Source organism: Eupeodes corollae, chromosome 2 (genome assembly GCF_945859685.1).
Source record: "Eupeodes corollae chromosome 2, idEupCoro1.1, whole genome shotgun sequence".
NCBI classification, from domain to species: Eukaryota; Metazoa; Arthropoda; class Insecta; order Diptera; family Syrphidae; genus Eupeodes; species Eupeodes corollae.
The window spans coordinates 87,835,292-87,855,278 of NC_079148.1; the positions used below are offsets into that span (position 1 = coordinate 87,835,292).

The following is a 19,987-nucleotide window of genomic DNA, read 5'->3' on the forward strand; positions in this document are numbered from 1 at the left end:
CCGTTTAAAAAAAATAGATTTTGAAATCAAACTATTTAATTGCTGGTAATTTTTAAATCTTTTAGAATAATTCAACTCACAATTCTTTGAACAAAACATGAAAATCTACAAACAAAACGGGACGGAAAGTTGTCTGGGTGGAATCACAGCCTCTTTTTGTTATTGCATTAAGAATGGGTAAGGACAAAATGAGTTGTAATCATTAAAAAAACGTAAAAACCAGATTCTTTTGTCAATAATATGATTGGGATTTATAAATTTAACGGTTTTTAGTTGAACTTTTAATATTCACAATTCTTTTGTTCAGTAAAAACAAAAGTTTATTAGTTCTATGTTTAATCGTTTTACCAATAGTAATAAGTGAAAATAAGCGAATAGTCTAACCGAAATCAAATTAGGTACTCCATATTTTTTTTTGTTACTGGCAGAAAGCCTACTATGAAAGTAATAATGCAAAACATTTGTATCTAATATCATTAAAATAATAAAAGTGCGTATACGCCCAATGTTTCATCGCTGTACTAATTTTGTTGAATTATATCACAGAGAAGTACACATGGCGTGATGGTTAGTGCTTAGGACTGTCATGCCAGAGGTCTTGGATTCAAAACCTTCCTACATGTTCAGCCTGCCTTTGGCGACGAATTGACAAATTCTCAAAGAATAATTCTTGTCATGGCAATGGAAAGTGCTTGTTTAAATTAGCCGTTCGGATTGGATTCGGCATATAAACTGTAGGTCCCCTCCCGCACAAAATGGCGGAATTTTATTGAATTGAATTGAGTTTATACATATTTTGCACTTGTTCTAGATTTAATATCTATTTTTATTTTCGGGGTAAGGACTGACTTAGGTCAGCTCAGCCAACAATTATTTTATTATTTTTTCTTTCAGTTTATTTTTAAGCCATACATTTATTAAAGAAACTAATTATTGTTTGATTCATACATAGCAGTTTGAAACTGAATAATTTGGATGACAAACATTTATTAGTTTAGGTCAGTTTTACGTACTAATGCTTTTGAGTAGTGACATGGACTTCAATTTTGAATAGATCTTATTATTTACCTTTTAACAATGAACCATAATGTAAATAGTTTTTTTTTTTAAAAGAGATATGGAATTTACGAACTTACATTGTATGTAAAAGGAATCATCGGAGTTTGAAATGGTTGGATTTTTTGATCCTGCAAGATGGCAAAAAACATAAAAATAAATAAAAAAATAAAGCAAAATAAAAAATGTCTTTTGGGTGTCATGAAAAGCAGATTAGTTTCACATACAACGAATTATAATATAAAAATGGAAATGGTAAATAATTTAATGCAAATTGTAAACATCTTTTATATTGACTTGACAACTTTGAATTTTATTTATGAACACACCCTTTTACTAATCATCGATCGTCATGGTGAATTTATTCAGTTAACTCAACATTTTATAATGGCAAAGTACACGAACGAGCAATGTTTGCAAATTACAAAAATTGTCAACCGAAATTCGGAGGAAGTGGCTTTAAGAGCGTTAACTCTTATATAAGGTCGTTTAGTATGTAAATTTGAGTTTACATATTTATTGTGATGTTGCCTTGTCAGACAACGGGATGGTCGGATTTTCGAAAATATTGCTGCCGTTCCGTAATCCAAATCAATAATAGCGTATTTTGCATAAGGATCTTGGTTTACACCCATTAAAGATCAAGCTGATTCAAGAATTAAAGCCGATGGACTATTTGAAGCGACGTTCGCTCTCCGATTAGGCTCTGGAGAATATGATGAAATTCATCGCAAAAAAATGACCGCTCACTGCGGTTTATCATATTCTTTTGCCGACGATAACTATAGTAATGATACTGTGGTTAACAGCGTTATCCCTTAATGGTAACCGAGTTATTTTTGGCACGAATTGGAAGATACGGACTTGGATGATGTGTTCTCAGAGGCCACACAACACATTCTAAAATCGATTTATTGAAGAGTAAGTTTGGCGAGTGTTATCTCAATAAATGAGCTCGTCGATTGGTATTAGGGCTTCGTTAAGTCATTGATTTATGCCAAAAAATAATATAATATAATAAAACAGCACACACTTCACGGTGTTCACTTTTTAAAAAATGGGAGATCTTTTTGCCGAACCCTGTACAATTACTTAAAATATCCAGAGCGCTATTTTGGAAATACAAAAAATAAAAGGACAGTTTTGAACTTACTTGGCATAATCCGATGAGCAGCTTGCTCCAACTGAGTATGCTGCTTTGCTAATTGTTCGACCATCTCTTCTAAGCTTTGTCGCTTTTCACGCTCGTGGTGAAGCATTTTTGACCATTTTTGTCCTTGAGATTCGGCTGTCTTAAGATAGTCCGAACAAGCCTGAAAATTAATTACTTTTTATTATTCTGCATGACTCTTTTAAAATGAATAATAAGTAAATCTGAATTAAGTGATACAATTGACCTGTTTTTATTTCTAGTTCACAGAATTCATCACCCAAAAGTTGAAATACTATTTCAATAATGCGATTGAGAATAATTGAGAAATCGCATCATAAAAAATGAGAATACTCTTCGTCTTAGTTAAAACAACAACAAATTTTTATAAGAAATTAGACTTACGTGGGAATTGCAGAGCACTTAGAAATATATATAAACTGGCCAAATAAATACTATTAACATATAAAATGCTACCACTTTGAGTAGTAGTGTTTTTTTCATTACATGATCTATTTGAAACATGTTTATTTTATTACGCACTTCAAAAGATAATGAATTAAAATGGATCAAATAAAAATAATTCGATTAAATATTAAAGCCAACAATAGAAGAATTATTTAAACTGCTGTTACTGAGTCAATGAGTTATCTTTAATTACTCATATTACCCTTTTTTTAGTTCAACTTAGTTTACGACTTTACGTATGTATGTAGTTTATTTACTTACATTAATCATTGCATTTGAAGTAATACGAAACAAAGTTGCACGTTCATTGACAATTTTGCTTCGATTAGCGAAATCATCACCGCTTTCTAGGTCGCCCAATGCCCTCTGAAGAGCCAATCCGTGTTTTGTAATTAAATCGGAACAGGTTCGAAGATTTTCTAATCTATAATGAAAAAATAAATAATTATTTTGAATCTTTTATTTTTCCTAAAAGACGTATGTAGGTATGTATAAATTCAAAACAAACTTTTAAATGGTAAAATGGATGATCAATTTTATTTATTTATTTGTTTAATCTACGAGCTGTAGGCTCAACAGATTCAAAAAAGAATAAATACATAGATATGTACAAAATAATTTACAATTCATGATTAATTTCTTAAAAATAGATAGTACAAATCAATTTTGAATTTGTTTTTAGGCCATGCTATGTCAATATGACTAATTACTTCATTGAACTCCCTAATTGACCTTGAAACTGGTTCATTCATTCCAAAATTTGTCTTATACTCAGGTTGAAAAAGAAGGTATCTTTCTCTCAATGGTCTAATCGGGACATAAATACAAATTAACGATAGAAGGTTGGGACACTTTATATGGTAACATAAAATATATCTCAAAAATATTATACTATGAATAGTTTTTCATGATTTGAGAGATTTCAGACCCAGAAGATTACGTCAAACTTGAGAATCTGGATAAACATTGCAGAGCATTTTACACAACACATATTTCACGAAAAGATTCTGAACTTTCACAATTCTATCTGAAAACGTTTGTTGGAAAGGATTCCATATGACATAAGCATACTCAAGTAATGATATAACTAATGAGTTATATAGAGATGTACATAAGCGTATAAAGATCCGAAAAGTCAGTTGAGTTTCTTTAAATGAAACCAATCATAGAGTTGGCTTTAGCGACAATAGCATCCATGTGCAAACCAAATGTAAACTTGGAATGAAAGGAGACACCAAATCCTTTACGGTAGCATTTCTCTGAAGAGGGATACGATTAAGAGAATACGCAAACTCATAAGTTGAATGTTTCCTAGAGACAGAGATAGCGAAGCATTTCTTGACATTAAGTTTAAGACAGTTAACCAAACATCAGTTTGATAAATGATCGAGGTCTATTCGGAGATTAAAGCAATCATAAATGTAATTCACTTTTAAAAATAATTTAAGATCATCGGCATATATGAGACTATGTTTTTGCAAATATCATCGATAAAGATTATAAATGAAAGTGGGCCAATTTAATAGATCTCGAGGTTTGATTGTCAAGTTTTCTTTTTTGTACCCTATCAGTTTAAAAAGATGAAATCCACTGAAGGAGATTAGAGTGAATCCAAAGTTATGAAGCTAACGAAGCAGTATGTTGTGGCATACAGAATCAAATGCTTTATTTCCTGGTGCTTGTTAAACATATTTTTATTTTGCAGCTATAGCTATCTTACAAGTAGCTGGTTATTGGGTTGCCAATTCATATTATCCTCATTTTTATTATTTATTTTGTTAAAATATTATTGGTGAATAAAGAATTGATTTTACAAAAATTTATTTGATCTTACACATAACAATTATCAGGCCACGAACGTTTTTTGATTAATACAATAAATTTTAAAATTTGAATATTTTAAAATTGAATTAAAGTAAGTGATGGTTGTACTAAAGCTTTTTAAATGTCACTTAATAAATTGATAATTCAGTGAAATGTAATAAAAACAATAGGTAAGCCTTATATTGTCACTAACTCTAAGATTTTTGTGTTTAATTTAGGCAAATTATTTGGAATTATTATTTTTAAAACTCTTCACAGAAAAATAAGCATACTTTCATAGTATAGTCTGTCTAATACAGGATCTTTTGGAGGATTCGATCAAACCACGCAAGGCATATTATCATCAATACTGCGTCCAAAATGAGTGATGTACGATTCCGAGTCGCCAACAAGAATAAAGTCATCAAAATCTTAAGTGATACTGGCTATTCTTCTACCGTAATTCGAAGTCTCCTTTTGAAACACAAAATGCAAATTTCACGAGAAAATATTAATGAACCCGTTAGTATGCACCACAAAACCATGGTTTACGTCCCAACTTTATCCGACAACTTCAAAAAATCCATTTCCAAACAAATGACAGAGGTTCGCTTTGCTTTCAACTCAAACAAAACACTTGACCATTCAATTAAGACTTAACTTCATTCTTCGAAGTGCTAATTATATTAAGAGTTTTATTTTTAATTTATATAATTAATATTAAATTCTTTTCCTATTTTTCTTGAGTATTGTATTTGTATCCCATTGATCTAAATAAGATTATTTGTATATTTTTATTTGTGTTAATAAAGTTCCCCTGAAGAAGGTAGCAATCCCTGCCGAAACGTTGGAAAAGTTAATTTACGAGTAACTTAATTGTTTCGTTGCAAAAACTACAGCGACCAAAAAAGCCGACGGAAAACTATATTTTCACTAATAACAATAATTATACAAATTGGTCAATAAATTCACTCAACATTAATTTAAACTCACAAACATAATCGGACACTAGCCTTTTTTGCACAGTAGTAGCTCTGTCTGTAACGGTATTTTTCAAGTCAAATGATATTGTTGTTATCAAGCTTATATTAATGAAGACTTTTACTTACATTTAAAGAAGTTTTTTGCTTTACTTCGAAACGACATGAAAAGCAAACAAACTCCTTTGGAAATTCGAAAATTGGTTTTAATGCATAGCCAGGACTGTAAATCAGTACGAGAAATAGTGAAATTATGCATTGAAGCCCTTTCATAGCTCATTGCATAGTTTTCAACTTAAAAGCGAAAATAAGATTTATAATTATGAGCAGTAAAGTAAGGTAAAAAAAAAGCTGGAGACGTACGATAAGAAGCTTCTTTTTATGCTAACCAACTAAAATTCTTTCTCATCTTCGGAATCTCTAAAGAATTTTTTGAAAAAGACCACGAGTAAGCGAAACCTTCAAAAGAAGAAGGATCGAAATAATGACCGAAATGGCCGTGCAGCCGTTTATAAAAATGTATACATCATTGAAAAAATAGAAATGATAGACTAAATTTTGGTAATGAACATACAACACAGGATACGTCTTCTTAGAATAGGGAGGAATTACATATTTTTGTATAGTTAGTTAACCCTAAGACAATATTACAAATAAGGTTTTGCTCGGACGGAAGCAAATTTAACCTTAACTGTTCAGAGGGATGAATGTATTAATGGCGAAAAGCACATTAAGAATTTATTCATAAGCATACTTCGACTATGAGGATATGTTGTAAGTTCTGGTGATCGGAACTAACATTTTGTGGAGGATGTGGGGGAGGGTTAATATTTTGAAGCAACATTTGTAGTCCAGTGTCCGTAAAATCGCAATACAAGACAGTTTCATCTTCTACCAGGATAACTAACCAAAGTACACATGTACTGCAAGGTCGTGGTTGTTGTATAACTGGCCTTAGGTACTTAAAACATAGAAAAATGATGGTGACCTTAATGTAATCATATAATGGATGAACTTGAACGTCGAGTTGCTCAAAGGAACATTGAGGATCTTAAGATGGTCCTTTAGGAGGAATGGCAAAACATAAGTAATGAATTATGTTAAAAACTTGTGTCTTCAATACCTCGACGCCTTGGGCTATCGAAAAGATACGTAACTAAGTACTAAATATTCAGTGTCCGATTATGTGTGAGGTGTTAAATTATAGAGTTGATTTTGTTTGTTATATTAATTTATTATTAAATAACACCCATTATTATAAATAAATTAATTTGGGTGGAACTGCAGTTCGAAGAGAAACAGAGTCAAATAATTTTTAACCATTCCTGTGTGCGAGTAATAAGAAGGCTTACAGTTGTTTGCCATATCCGAACGACTTATTTGAGAAGCATACTTCATGACAAGAATTACTCTTGAATTATTAATCAATTTTACCCAACAGCAATATCTTTGAAAAAAAAACTTTGAGTTGGCACAATCCGGGATTAAACCGAGACCTCTTATTTATTGCACATAACAAAATATATATAATCTAAACGAACCGAGAATCTGCAATAGCAGTCTGTAAAACTTAAACCTTTTTCACGAGCTCTGCCAATCCTCTAAGTATATTGTCTTTTCAGGTTTGTCGTTAATTGTTTATCTGTGAACTCCTTTCTTACCAATATACAGTGCCGCACTTAATTATTGGCACAGCACGGCCTTGGAAACACGTTTTTGTGTTAATTTTTTAATTGCCTAGTATGTGCATATATTTTCTATCAAACATAGTTTGATTAAAATAAGTTTTTCAGGTTTAAAGAAAAAAATATACAAAAGTCTGGAGAAAACCAAACACAGCACTCCAAAAAATAACTTGGCACCTACAATAAAACACGGCGGTGGAGGAGTGATGGTATGGGGTTCATGTCTGTTGGGGGTGTGGGTGAGCTTGTTTTTAACGACGGAATTATGGACAAGAAAGTTTATATCAACATTTTGAAAGAAAACCTGAAAAAAAGTGCTCAAAAGTTGTATTTAACAGGACTTGACTTTTCAGCACGACAATGACCCCAAACAAACGGCTCACAACGTGCGAATGTGGTTGGCATATACATAACATTGGACATGTGCTTCCATATCCACCACAATCCCCGGATCTCAATCCAATTATCGGAAGAGTTGGATGGACGCGTTAAAAAGCGTTTGATATCTAATAAAGCCCAACTGGAACTAACATTGATAGAGGAATGGCAAAACATTGGAGAAGAAACGACCAAAAATTTGGTGTATTCTATGCCAAAGCGTTTGAATGCTGTTATAAAGCAAAAGGGCCTCCCTTCTAAGAACTAATACTAACTTACATATATATAAATTTCTCTGTTTAATATATATATATACTATATATCTAAATTACTCTGTTTAAAGATTTAATACATGGTGGCAGTATTTTTGTGTTTGAAGAATTAGATGTTTTTTTTATTCATTATTTATTTCTTTGAATCTGGCAAGTTATTATACCAAACCAATACAAATTTTAAAAATATCTTTTTCCAAGGCTTAAAATGTTGCTTCAAAGTTAAAAAAACGTGCTGTGCCACTAATTAAGTGCGGCACTGTATGTACAAGAGGTTTCATTTTAAATAGAGCGCCATTTTAGCAGATGCTATGTTTTGAAATTGGACAAGTACAACACTTGAAACAATATATTTACAATTGGAAACAATATATTTACAATCGGCCAAAAATGTCCATTGTCTCATGAACAATAACAAAATTTGTTCTCATGTTTGATTCGATTACTCAAATATTCTCTATCGCAAAATTACCACGTAGAAATGGTCTATGCTAATGCTCAAAAATCAATTAAAAACCTTTAAGACGAAATTTGTGAAGTTGTCGAGGGCCTACAGTCACAGTATTAAGAATTGGCCATAGGCAATTAGTTTACATATTTTATTATTAAATTATTGATTTGTCTGAAAAAGAACTTTTTTTACTCAGTATTTATCAATTAAAATAAAATCTCTTATTGCAAGAACCTTTGTCTATAACATAGCCTTCCTTTTTTTCTTGGAGAAGCTATTGGTTTACGGTCACTTGAAATCCCCAAACTTTTTAACTTGCAAAGCATCAGAACTTCAACGAATTTCACTAGAGTCCGTGTAGTTCGTGAATGTTATTAGTTGACATTTTTGATTTATGCGAAGTACCCGTGACGTGAAGGTTAGTGCGTAGGATTGTGGAAATGTAACTTCTACCACAACATTCCTAATCAAAAATCTTACAAAGAGAATTACGTACGCCGACGATCTAATTGCGTCCAGAACGGCCCGAAAGGTTGAGGTTATAAGAATTCTCTTGCAGCATTATTTCGACAAGATTCGGCGATATTACGACGACTGGAAACTGAAAATAATGTCCAAAAGTCGGAGACAATTCTGTCCCGGAATCCGTTGGCTAAGGCCACGAGGGATACGTGCAAAATTTGGCGCAAGATGGTCATCGTTGATTTTCACGGGCAGCGATTAGCGAGCAAAAGTGTAGTGAAGTATCAGGGTATCTGGTTAGATCGTATTTATATTTCGACAGACATATAAATGCTGCTCTGACCAGGGCTAAAGGAGCCTTTGCTCTGACGAAACGGCTTGACCCCATAGTGAAAGTAATTGGCTACATGGCTCTCATACGGCCGATAATCGTTAAAGGTTGCCCTGTGTGGTTCAACGTTTCCCCCTCCCAGATGGAGAAGTTTCGGGTGTTCGAGCGGGAGTGTTTACGACGCTTGAGCGCCTTACATGGAGGTCCTATACAACGGGGCTCTAATCAACAGAATTTACTATTTGGTGATTAAACTCGTTCGAGGTCACATTGCAAGAGCTATGTCTTCGGCCAACAATTTAGTTTTCGGGGCGTTCTATCCGAACGACGAGTATTTTGAGAGTGCACGCTTGAGCAGCTTCATTCCACCAGAAGCATTCCTCTTCTTAGATAGATGCGGTCCGATACGGGATAGATTGGCAGTTCCATTAATCTACCACGTCAAACGACGAACCGTGGATAGGCGACTCCTGTACAATTGGGACGTCATTGTGCAAGGCGGAGCAGAGCACCTTCGGTTCAGTAGGGCTGTGTCCGAAAAGGACCGAACTGATGAGGTGAAGCAGGAGAATCAGTTAGGGTGGCTTCAATCTGATATTAGGTATTCGGGATGGGGTTTAAAACCTTGGCCGGGTTACATACTTGTTTTATAGTTTAGGGTTTATTTTGATAGTTAGACTTGCTGCTGTGGTTTTTCTAGTTTTATAACTATATAAACTAGTTTTAACTAGTTTATAGGTATAATAGGAAGTTTAAGTTAGTTTAAGTTTAATTTTAAGGACCTTATTTTAAGTAGTTTTTAAGTAAAAATAAAAAAGGATATTGATATAAAAAAAAGAAAAATGCGTAGGATTGTCATGTCCGAGGTCTTGGGTTCTATCCCTGCCTGAGCCACCTAAGGTTTTTTTACACGGTTGCAGGTAAGTGTTATTCTTTACATGAACACATTACTCGCTTACAGGAATGGGTCTGAATTGTAACTCACTAGGTCCTGTATCTCTACGAGATGTTGCCCCAACGCCGAAATGCACTCAATAACCACAAGACTAATAAATAACTAATATTCCAAAATGTGGCTCCCTAAATGACAAACTATCTGAAGTTTATAACGAATCACGGAAATCTGTTGATAACTGTGTCCATCAGATAATTGGAAAATATAGGAATTAAAAAGTCTCTTAATGTATTCAACGTGAAAGCGATTCTGCCAATCTATCTTGTAGTATTTATTTTAGAGATACAATTTTAAATTCATATTGTTGCTTGATCAAAATTACGATAGTAGGCGAAAAATTCATACAATCTTGCATTACGACCGCATTTCGTGTTATCTTTTTGACGGAATGGTAAAAGTTTCTGATTAATATGAGACGGAAGGACTGATTAACGACACGGATGTCAAAAATTTGTATCGGACTGCAATTAAAGGGTTTTGCAGCCAACTAAGCTACCTCTTAGGGATCTTTAAGATACACATATTAAAATCAAGTTAATTGCAATCCAAGCAAATTAACATGTGGCCTTGTTAATATTCTGAAATACTGTTGCACAATGATATTAATATTAATTCCTATTTTGCATTATCATTCTTCCAATTCAATTTGACATCGATGCAAGTCAATAGTCCATCAAGATTATTTTGAAAACTTGGTGAAACTAGTTAATTTGATAGATAACCAAAAGAAAAGAAGAAGAAAATCGTACCTTTCTGTTAATTCTTTAACAACTACATTTATTTCCTGACTGGGCACCACCATTAAGGAGGTCTCATCTTCGTCCTCGTCACTTTCCATAGCACGTCTGAAACCAGAAATAGTTAAGTAAAAGCCAATCAAGTAAGAGAACACGAATAAAACAATAAACCTACATAGCCTTAGCTTTAGCGAGCTCCAACGCAGTGACCCAACTCTGGCGCTCCACTTCATTTGCGGCTTTAATATGAAAAGTTTGTGTTCCGCCATTAGAAATCACGAAAGTACAAGAATCCACCGTATGAATCAATGCTCCATGCAATGATATGGTGCCACGACATGTGTGTGCCACCTCTGCCTGATTCCTGGAATTGGATTTTCTTTTGCAATGGTTGCGAAAACAAAATTAAAGAAAACACCATGAACAAGAAAGAACAAAGGTGGAGTGGGGTGGGGAGTTGACTTCATACCTGTAATAGGAGAGGACACCATTCGACAAGACAAACCAACGACGCTGATAGCCTTTCAGGTAATTTGTCCATTTGTGAAGCCATCCTTTCATTTCTGGATCACCCTTCTCAACCCCAGATGTTCCTGCAACCTCTGACATTTTCGTTCGTTTTTTTTCCTTTTTCTTTCAAAGAGCCTTCACTTTATTCGGTATTTGACAATGTAGGTACGTGAAATCAAAATCACTACACTCGAACTCGACTTCGTATCTACAAGTTGACTGTGTATCACAAAATTACTATGACCAGAGTTAGAAAAAGTGTTAATTTCAATTATTTAGCTTATACGATTATACGATGATACATATATGTATAATAAATAAACAAACTTCGAACTGTGACTTACATCCGCCACGTTTCACGTTATCGCAGCAAAATTTGGTCTGCGCACAACCGACGACGAATCAGAGCAGTAGTAGCAAAGCAGTAAGGCCAGCACAGCACAACACAGCACAGTACAGCGAAGCGATCAATCGACTCGACTCGACTTCCCGTTTCTTTCTTTGGTTCCTTTAAGTTTCGTATGAACGCCAAAGAAAAGATCGACAAACAAAAAAAGCTTTAAGGTGGTGCATCGCCTAAGGCGCTTAATAGTTATTGGGAATAAATCAATTTTTCGAGTCCGAGTGCTGGCCGAGTCATCTGTTAAAGTTAAAAACCAAGAACTTTGTTTATTTATTTACAAAAGGACAGTCAGGCTGTTGAAAAATATTCTCTTTAACAAAGCTAACGAGATACGAAAACACTGAAAAGCTTTGGTAGCTGTTGTAAAACTATAGTTTTTCTTTTCAGCAATGCCTTATGACTTTGTGTTTCTGTTTCTGTATGTAAAACACTAAAATTACACAAACGACACGATTGGACAACAACAATATTTTATTTAGGAAAAACAACAACAAATGGTTATGAGAAACTCATAATTTTATGACAGATAATTGACAAGTTAAAAATGAAGGCACATCAACTGACAATTATTCCAATTGTCTGTTTTAGATCTGGAATGATTCTTCCAATGAAAATCGTAGCATTCTATCTCTTTCTAAGAATAGTTTGAATTGAAAATACCACTTTGTGGAATTTGAAGTCTGATACACAATGCGACGTGAGAGCGGGACGTGAACGTAGCCATAGACTTCATTTTTGGCATTTTAACGTTTGCGGAAAAGAACTTAAAATCAGGGGCGAGTTCTCATAGTTAGCAGGTTAAGTGGCGCTAAAATATTAATATAATTCGATAATAATTCAAACATGGTATAGTCGTATTAAATTACTTTAATTGATTTCCTAAGAACTGTTCAAAATAAACAAGCATTTTGCTTTTAATGGAGAAAAATTTTCAAAAAATAAAAATTAAATTAGTTCATAGCTTTCGAAAAAAAAAACAAATATTTAGTGAAAAATTAGTTTGAAGTGTGAACTTTAAAAAATTTTATAAAGTTCAAAAATTGTTCATTCAAAATTCGTTATTCTTATTAATTCTAAAAAAAACTGAAAACTATAAGACTTTAAATTGAAAAATACAAGGTCGAAAAAAAGAATAAAATAGGTGAACCTAACGACTTATGCACCTGCATTGCATAAAATTCGATTCTTTTGCAATTAAAAAAAAATGAAAGATGTATAAAGTTTAATTTTCAAATTGTGTCCAATTTCGAAGTCATGGAATTGCATAATTCTAAGTCCAGCTAAGAATTAGGTTTTAGGCTATGAGATACTTACATCATTGGAAGCTGAGGGTTTCTAGGTGATTGCCTATGCTGACGACGTTGCGATGTCCGTATCTGGGAAGCACCCCCAAGTTCTCTCGGAACTCCTACAAAATGCCCTAAACAGGCTAACTAAATGGGCTAAGCAATGTGGATTGGACGTCAACCCACACAAAACAGAATTAATTATCTTTTAGAGAAGTTATAAAATTCCTCACATTAGCCCACCCAAGATTAGAGGAATACCATTAGGCTTTTCCGACCAAGCCAAATATTTGGGCCTCATTTTAGACAAAAAACTAAATTGGAAGGCACATATTGATGAAAGAGTAAAAAAGGCTACTGTAGCGCTTTTTACTTGTAAAAAGGCCATAGGATCAAAATGGGGCTTCTCCCCAGAAATAACCCACTGGCTATACACTTCGGTAATCAGACCGATACTCATTTACGGAGCTTTCGTATGTTAGACCGCACTGGACAAGATGGTAAATCTAAATAAGCTCATCAAAGTCCAGCGGTCAGCAGGTATGTGCATCACAGGAGCACTTCGCTCAACACCAACCGCAGCACTGGAAGTGCTTTTAAACCTAACACCACTTGACATCTTCTCCAAAAAGGTGGCTGCCAACTCATGTGTAAGGCTTAGAGCCACCTCTCAATGGACCAGTAACAATACTAGACATACTACTATTCTAGACAGTTTCAGATCTATCCCAGATCGCTTAGACTTAGCTTCCATGTGTCCATCCCTTCAAGATCCTACTGGGAGGAAGAGAGACCTCTGGAAGACGATGCGGTACACTTCTATACTGACGGTTCAAAGACCGATCACGGAGTTGGAAGTGGTATCTTTTCAGAACAACTGAATCTCAGTCTATCCTACAGACTTCCCAATCAATGTAGTGTATTCCAGGCCGAAGTAATGGCGATTAAAGAAGCACTATCCTGGCTCAAAGAAAACGTTATATGTATCTTGTAAGGATATACGAATCTTCTCAGACAGCCAAGCCGCTCTTAATTCTCTCTCGTCTCTCAAACAGTCCACGATTGTCGATCATCTCTGAATGAGATGACGGAACAGTTTAACATTCACCTCATTTGGGTGCCGGGCCACAGAGACATTCCAGGAAATTGTAAAGCCGATGAGCTCACCAAAAACGGAACACTTCTTCCTCATGTCAGACAAAACATAACATAGGAACACCACTTGCTACATGCAAATATCTTTTCAAGCAATATGCTCTAGAAACAACAAATGCTAGATGGTCGCAAAGTACCACCTGCCTAGCAACCAAGCAAATATGGCCAAGAATTGACTTAAAACGGTCAAAAGGCTTGATATCACTGAGCAGACAAAGTATAAGCTCTACAATTGGAGTAATAACGGGACACTGCCTCATAGGAAGACATGCTCTGAGGCTAGGTGTCTACACAAATGACTTTTGCAGAAGCTGCATGGACGAGGAGGAAGAGGAAACGGTCCAACACCTTCTATGTACATGTCCAGCACTCTTCAGTCATTCAGTGAACTGGCAACGATTGACACAAAACGTCTCTCTAACTTTATTAAAAGTACAAAATGGTTTGTTTAAGTTCATTACTCTCCCATGATTAACCTCATTAGTGGTATCACAATATACCCTTAAGGTCTACGTGCGTCAATGACATCTGGACAGCCACTCCAACCTAACCTAACCTATGAGATAAGTCGTTGTAAAATAGATACCTTATTTTCATGATCTTGGTCTAACAGTAGGGACTTTTATTTTAATATGAATTAAAATGGAATCTCCAATACTTCTCAAGCAAACACCATAATTTAAGAATTATTAGAGAAACCATTTTAAACAATGTCGTTTTCGGAGAAGTTTTTAATAGTTAATAATAAGCTTCCTACAGATTTGAAATCAACACCCAAGTATAGGAACAGAAAGTACAGTCGAACCTTTAGCAAAAATCATGATTTAATATATAATATTACCAATAGCTATCCGCATGGAGTTCCTCGGATGTGGACAGTATGAACACTCTAACCACATTTCCAAGAAAACGCAAACTAAGTGCCTCCCATTTGCAATATGTAATTTAATAAGCTACCTTTGGTCAGACTACGAAAGACGGAGCTTTAAGTTTTCAACATAACATAACATTCAAGATAATTGTGCGGTGTTAAAATGTCTATTAAATTTAACATGCTTTCTTGGAAAACAGGAGTTGTCCTTTGGAGGCCACAATGAATCAAGTTCATCTTTAAGCAGAGACCATTATATTGAACTACTCAATTAACTGAAACAAGATGATGCAATTTTACTACAACACCTTGAAACGGCAACAGCATTTAAAGTTTTATCAATGGCTATCCAAAATGACTGTTGCTGACGTTTATGGTGAACACATTTATGAAAGAATTTGACCGCCAGAGTTTTTAGCTTTGCCTGACATTCATTTAATGTCCCAAATATCCATTTGTATTACTTTCATAAAAAATTAAACATTTGCTGCATTTATCGATATAAGCTCAAGGAGGACAGCAGGGAATTTGAATACAATTGATTATTATTCTTGAAAACTTATCTTCAACTTCTATAAGAAAGTAGCTAACCCTGAGATTATGAGCAGGGGTCGACAGGGCTAAACATGGGCTATATTTTAAATGTAACACACTTTCGTTTTGACTAGTCATTCTAGCATAGTTTCAAAACAGTTTTCTAATATATAAAGTCAGTTTTTTTTTATCATAACAATCACCGAGGTTTCAAAAGTTTTCAGAGCGATTTTCGTTTTCAAAAATGCGGTATCCGGAAAATATTACCAGTTTGCAAAACGAAACCATGTTCAAAATTGGGTAAATCATTTCTTAAGTTTAGTAAATTTCTAAAAATAGCTTTAACGTTTTTGGATAGTAATAATTGAAAATTAACTAATCAGTCTCCAAGCTCTTTCAATCTACGTCAACAAAGTACACATATGACAATACCCGTGTTTTGTTGTTTAGTAGGATTTTAAACGAATATCAAAAACAATTTCTGCAGTATGAATACTACCGATAAAAGTTAAAGTAGAATCTTACTACGGATGGGTTTTGACATTCATACGAGTCTCGAATAGATCTTATGTGATTTCGTTCTCAAATGTTGGTACGATTGATATTGCATTTTTATATCGATGGCCGTGTCCGTTGAGTAGTTGTGCACTTGGAATCATTTTTTTTACATTGGGGAAAAAATCAATCTGTTGCTGTTAATATTATTTAGTTTTATTAATGAAAATGGACTAACTGGACCTATTTTGCAAGAGAATACAACAGAAAAAATAATTAAGTTTTGTTATGTTTCCACCAAAGGTTTATCTCAGTTTAGATTAAATAAATCTTTTTTGGTGTTTCCACCCCACAAGAAGATTTAAATGTGATTAATTTTGACAGCACTTCTAAAAAGCAAATGGTCTTTCGATGTTTCTTCATTTTAATTTCTAGATGCTTTCTGATAGGTCTTTTTTCAGTTGTACCAATAATAATAAATATGGTAAAACAATAATTTGTAAGATTTCTACTGAGAGTACTTTTGAAAAAACTCGTTTAAAAAACCTTTGTTACAAATAATAAATACTTAAATTTGTATGAATTATATAATACAAACAAAATTAGATACAAGTTACGAACAGTTCTAAGAAAAGAAAAATTATCCATGCATTAACCTAATAGATATGCACTGATCTTACCCAACTTGGTGTTGATGTTCAGATTTTTTGGAATTAGATTAGAAAAATGTTTAATCATTCATTTAGGTTCTAAGGACTTACAATAGAATAAATAATAGTGTCCATTGTTTAACTTGCAAAACTTTTCTGGGTTTAATTTTATTCAAATTTTATATATTTAGCTTAGTTACAATTTGATATTGAATTTTTGTTTTTGTTTTGTTTAATCTGTATATACAGATAACTAGATAAGAAGACTGACTGAAAGAACATAAATTGCAATTGTAATATGAACACATTTTAAAGAACAAGATAATAGAATTTAATTAAAAAATTCAATATAATTTAAATCAATAATGAAAAGCCAGATTTTTACTTTGTATATATTCAACATTTGTTGATGTGATTACCATAGGCAGTTTGTTAAAATATCGCAGTGATTTTACAGTAAAAGAGTTTGAGAAGTGAAAAGATGTAACTTGTAACTCATACATTCTACAGTTGTGAATTTCTACTTGGAATATTACCACTCTGTTTAAAAAATTCTTTTAGCACTTTAAAGACGTCTGTTACTAGAGAATGCGCAATTCCATGTAAAAGGGCCAACTTTCGTTAAAGCGGTTTTTGTTACAATATATTCGAATTAAATGTATTTGAGCGTTCAACAAGGGTGTTAAAGTATTTGCGTATGAACCATCCCAGCTGGACAAGCCGTATTGTAGTTTAGAGTGCACAAGAGAGTAATATATTAATGTCAATAATTTTATGAACAGAATGGCTTAAAGAGATGCATTTTTCTAGTAACAACCATAAGATACTTTTTTTAACCTACTAATATGATTTTTCCTATTATCGATATTGTTACAACCAAATACCTTAAGTTTTTACTGTATCAATTTAAAAGTGATTACGAATTGCTATGTACGACATTGTGTTCGCCACAATAATGTTAAGGAAAACTAATTTTTTTTTACAATTAGGGCTATTTAAATTATAAGAACATTTTAAACTTCATTAATTAAATTTTTTCGGTTATAATCAATTTATGAACAAGATCCTCTTCAATTCTCGTGATACAGTCAAGTTCGGAATAAGATTCTTAGGTAAAGAAGATATCATCTGCAAAAGCTATTTAAAGACCATTCAACGAAAGCGAAAAGAATGAGTTAATATATACTTAGAAGAACATGGGACCAAGAACAAATTCTTGTTGAACTTTTGTTTCCGTTGGCATTAAACCTTCGAACTCTATCTTTCAACTATGACTCCAGCCATTGGAAAATTGTGCCTCTAAATCCCGCATCATACAATTTATTAAGCAATAAATCGTGATTTACCACGCCAAAAGCTTTTATCATATTGATAAAAAGATGTCATCTAGCAATTCTGTAGGCTCTGAAAAAAAATAGAGAAACTCGATTTTATGTTTTATCAACCTAAGTTTCTTTAAACAAAAAATGTATATTATAAATAAATCACTTTAAGGGGAGATTTTGTATGCTTTTAACAACGTCCTTACAGAATCCATAGAAGAATCGCTCGTTAAGTTCGGTGTAGAAGACTTCATTCGAGAATGGATTATTTCCATGCTCAGTGGTAGGAAGATTCGAGCCTCTCTAGGCAATACAATCGCAACAAAACACGTGAGTAGGGGAACACCCCAGGGTGGTGTTCTTTCGCCTCTTCTATTACTTCTGGTCATGGATACAATTCTCGTTAAATTAGAGAGATGTGGAGTGAAGGCGGTAGCCTACGTGGATGATTTGGTGCTATTAGTGTCAGGAAAGTACACCTCTTTGATTAGTGAAATCACGGAGTCAGCTTTGAAGAAAGTTACTCGACCCTAAACTAAACTGGAAACTAAATATTGAAGTACGGGTTAAGAAGGCCTGTGTTGCCTTCTACGCCTGCAGCAAAACTTTCGGCAAAAAGTGGGGACTTCAGTCGAAGATGATTTTATGGACGTACACAGCCGTAGTACGCCCTATCTTAACATATGGTTCGATTGTGTGGTGGCCTGCTCTTAGCAAAGCCTATAACATTAATAAGCTAAAGAACGTTCAGAGAACAGCTTGCGTGGGCACCACAGGGGCCATGCGTACTTGCCCAACGGACGCCTTAATCGTTATTCTGGATCTTCTACCAATCGACCTTTTTATTAAATACATAGTTTCCTGCATCGCTATTAGGCCGAAGGAATCAAATAGCTGGTTGTCAAAACCTTATGGTCACAGCAACACTCCGAAATTAATTCCCTCAGATATTATCTCGGTAGACACTGACTACTGCACTCCTACTTTGAACCTTAGTAAGGGTTTTAAGGTTATTTTCCCATCGAGAGAAGATTGGGAGGATGACATCGTGTCGATAGGTTTCGCCACAACCATCTTTACTGACGGCTCAAAGATGGAGTGCGGAGTTGGTTCTGGGATCTTTTCTGAGTCCCTAAATCTAGCCAAATCCTTTAGGCTTCCGGACTTTGCTAGCGTCTTTCAGGCTGAACTGCTGGCAATAAGGGAGGCATGTAAGATATTTAAACAAAACCCAAACCAAAACCGAAAAGTGTCTGTCAAAGCCATTAACTCGGCCATATCCTCATCTAAATTGGTCCAGCAATGTCGCGATGAGCTTGCGAACCTGAATATTAACCTCGTTGTCACCCTGATCTGGGTTCCGGGCCATAGTGGTATCGTGGGAAATGAACGGACTGACGAGCTAACCAGGCAAGGATCATAGCTCACTTGCGGAAATATTTAACATTCCTCTTGGTGCTATGAAGAGTAAAATCTTTTCTATCTACCAAACTGAATCAAACCGAAGGTAGAGCAATTTATCCAACTGCATTATATCTAGGAAGATATGGCCCACCTAGAACAAAACCCGTACTAACGATCTTCTATGAAGGCCAAGGCAAGACATAGCCAGGATTGTTGCGGTTTGTACCGGACATTGGCCTATAGGAGTTCATGCAGAGAAGTTGGGAATCTCTTATAACACCTTTTGTCGTAGCTGAAGTGACCAAAGAGAAATTGAAACCATAATCCATTTCCTCTGCAAATGTCCTGCTTTGGCAAACACCAGAATGAAATGTTTTGGAAAAGTATTCTTTCAAGAACTCGATGAGCTATCTGAGACAAAGTTTAGAGACCTAATCTTTTTTCTCAATGCGAAAAAATAGCTCTAACATAATCGCTATGAAGCTTCTCTATCAATCTATCCCTTTCAATCAAAGGTCTAACGAGTTTTTGGCATCAAAACGGCGCACTACAGCGCTAATTGCATCTCAGGCTAGGTTGCCTTGAGATCGCCATTTCTACCTACCTACCATGCTTTGGAAACCTTTTCT

General features: G+C 34.4%; 1 protein-coding gene across 2 annotated transcripts in view; it reads right to left on the reverse strand.

Moving 5' to 3' along the window:
* Window positions 1–12,110, reverse strand: part of LOC129944587 (oxysterol-binding protein 1) — a 30,984-nt gene extending 18,874 nt beyond the window's left edge. The window contains exons 1-7 of one of the 2 annotated variants that reach the window (XM_056054115.1): window positions 11,583–12,110; window positions 11,198–11,475; window positions 10,904–11,107; window positions 10,741–10,836; window positions 2,936–3,098; window positions 2,210–2,369; window positions 1,137–1,187 (exon numbers count right to left, since the gene is read on the reverse strand). In XM_056054115.1, coding sequence (XP_055910090.1) covers window positions 1,137–1,187; window positions 2,210–2,369; window positions 2,936–3,098; window positions 10,741–10,836; window positions 10,904–11,107; window positions 11,198–11,337 — 814 coding nt within the window. In that variant the 5' untranslated portion in view covers window positions 11,338–11,475; window positions 11,583–12,110. The remainder of the gene's footprint in view (window positions 1–1,136; window positions 1,188–2,209; window positions 2,370–2,935; window positions 3,099–10,740; window positions 10,837–10,903; window positions 11,108–11,197; window positions 11,476–11,582) is intronic. The other variant, XM_056054116.1, reaches the window with a different exon arrangement.
* Between the last annotated feature and the right edge of the window lie 7,877 nt (window positions 12,111–19,987).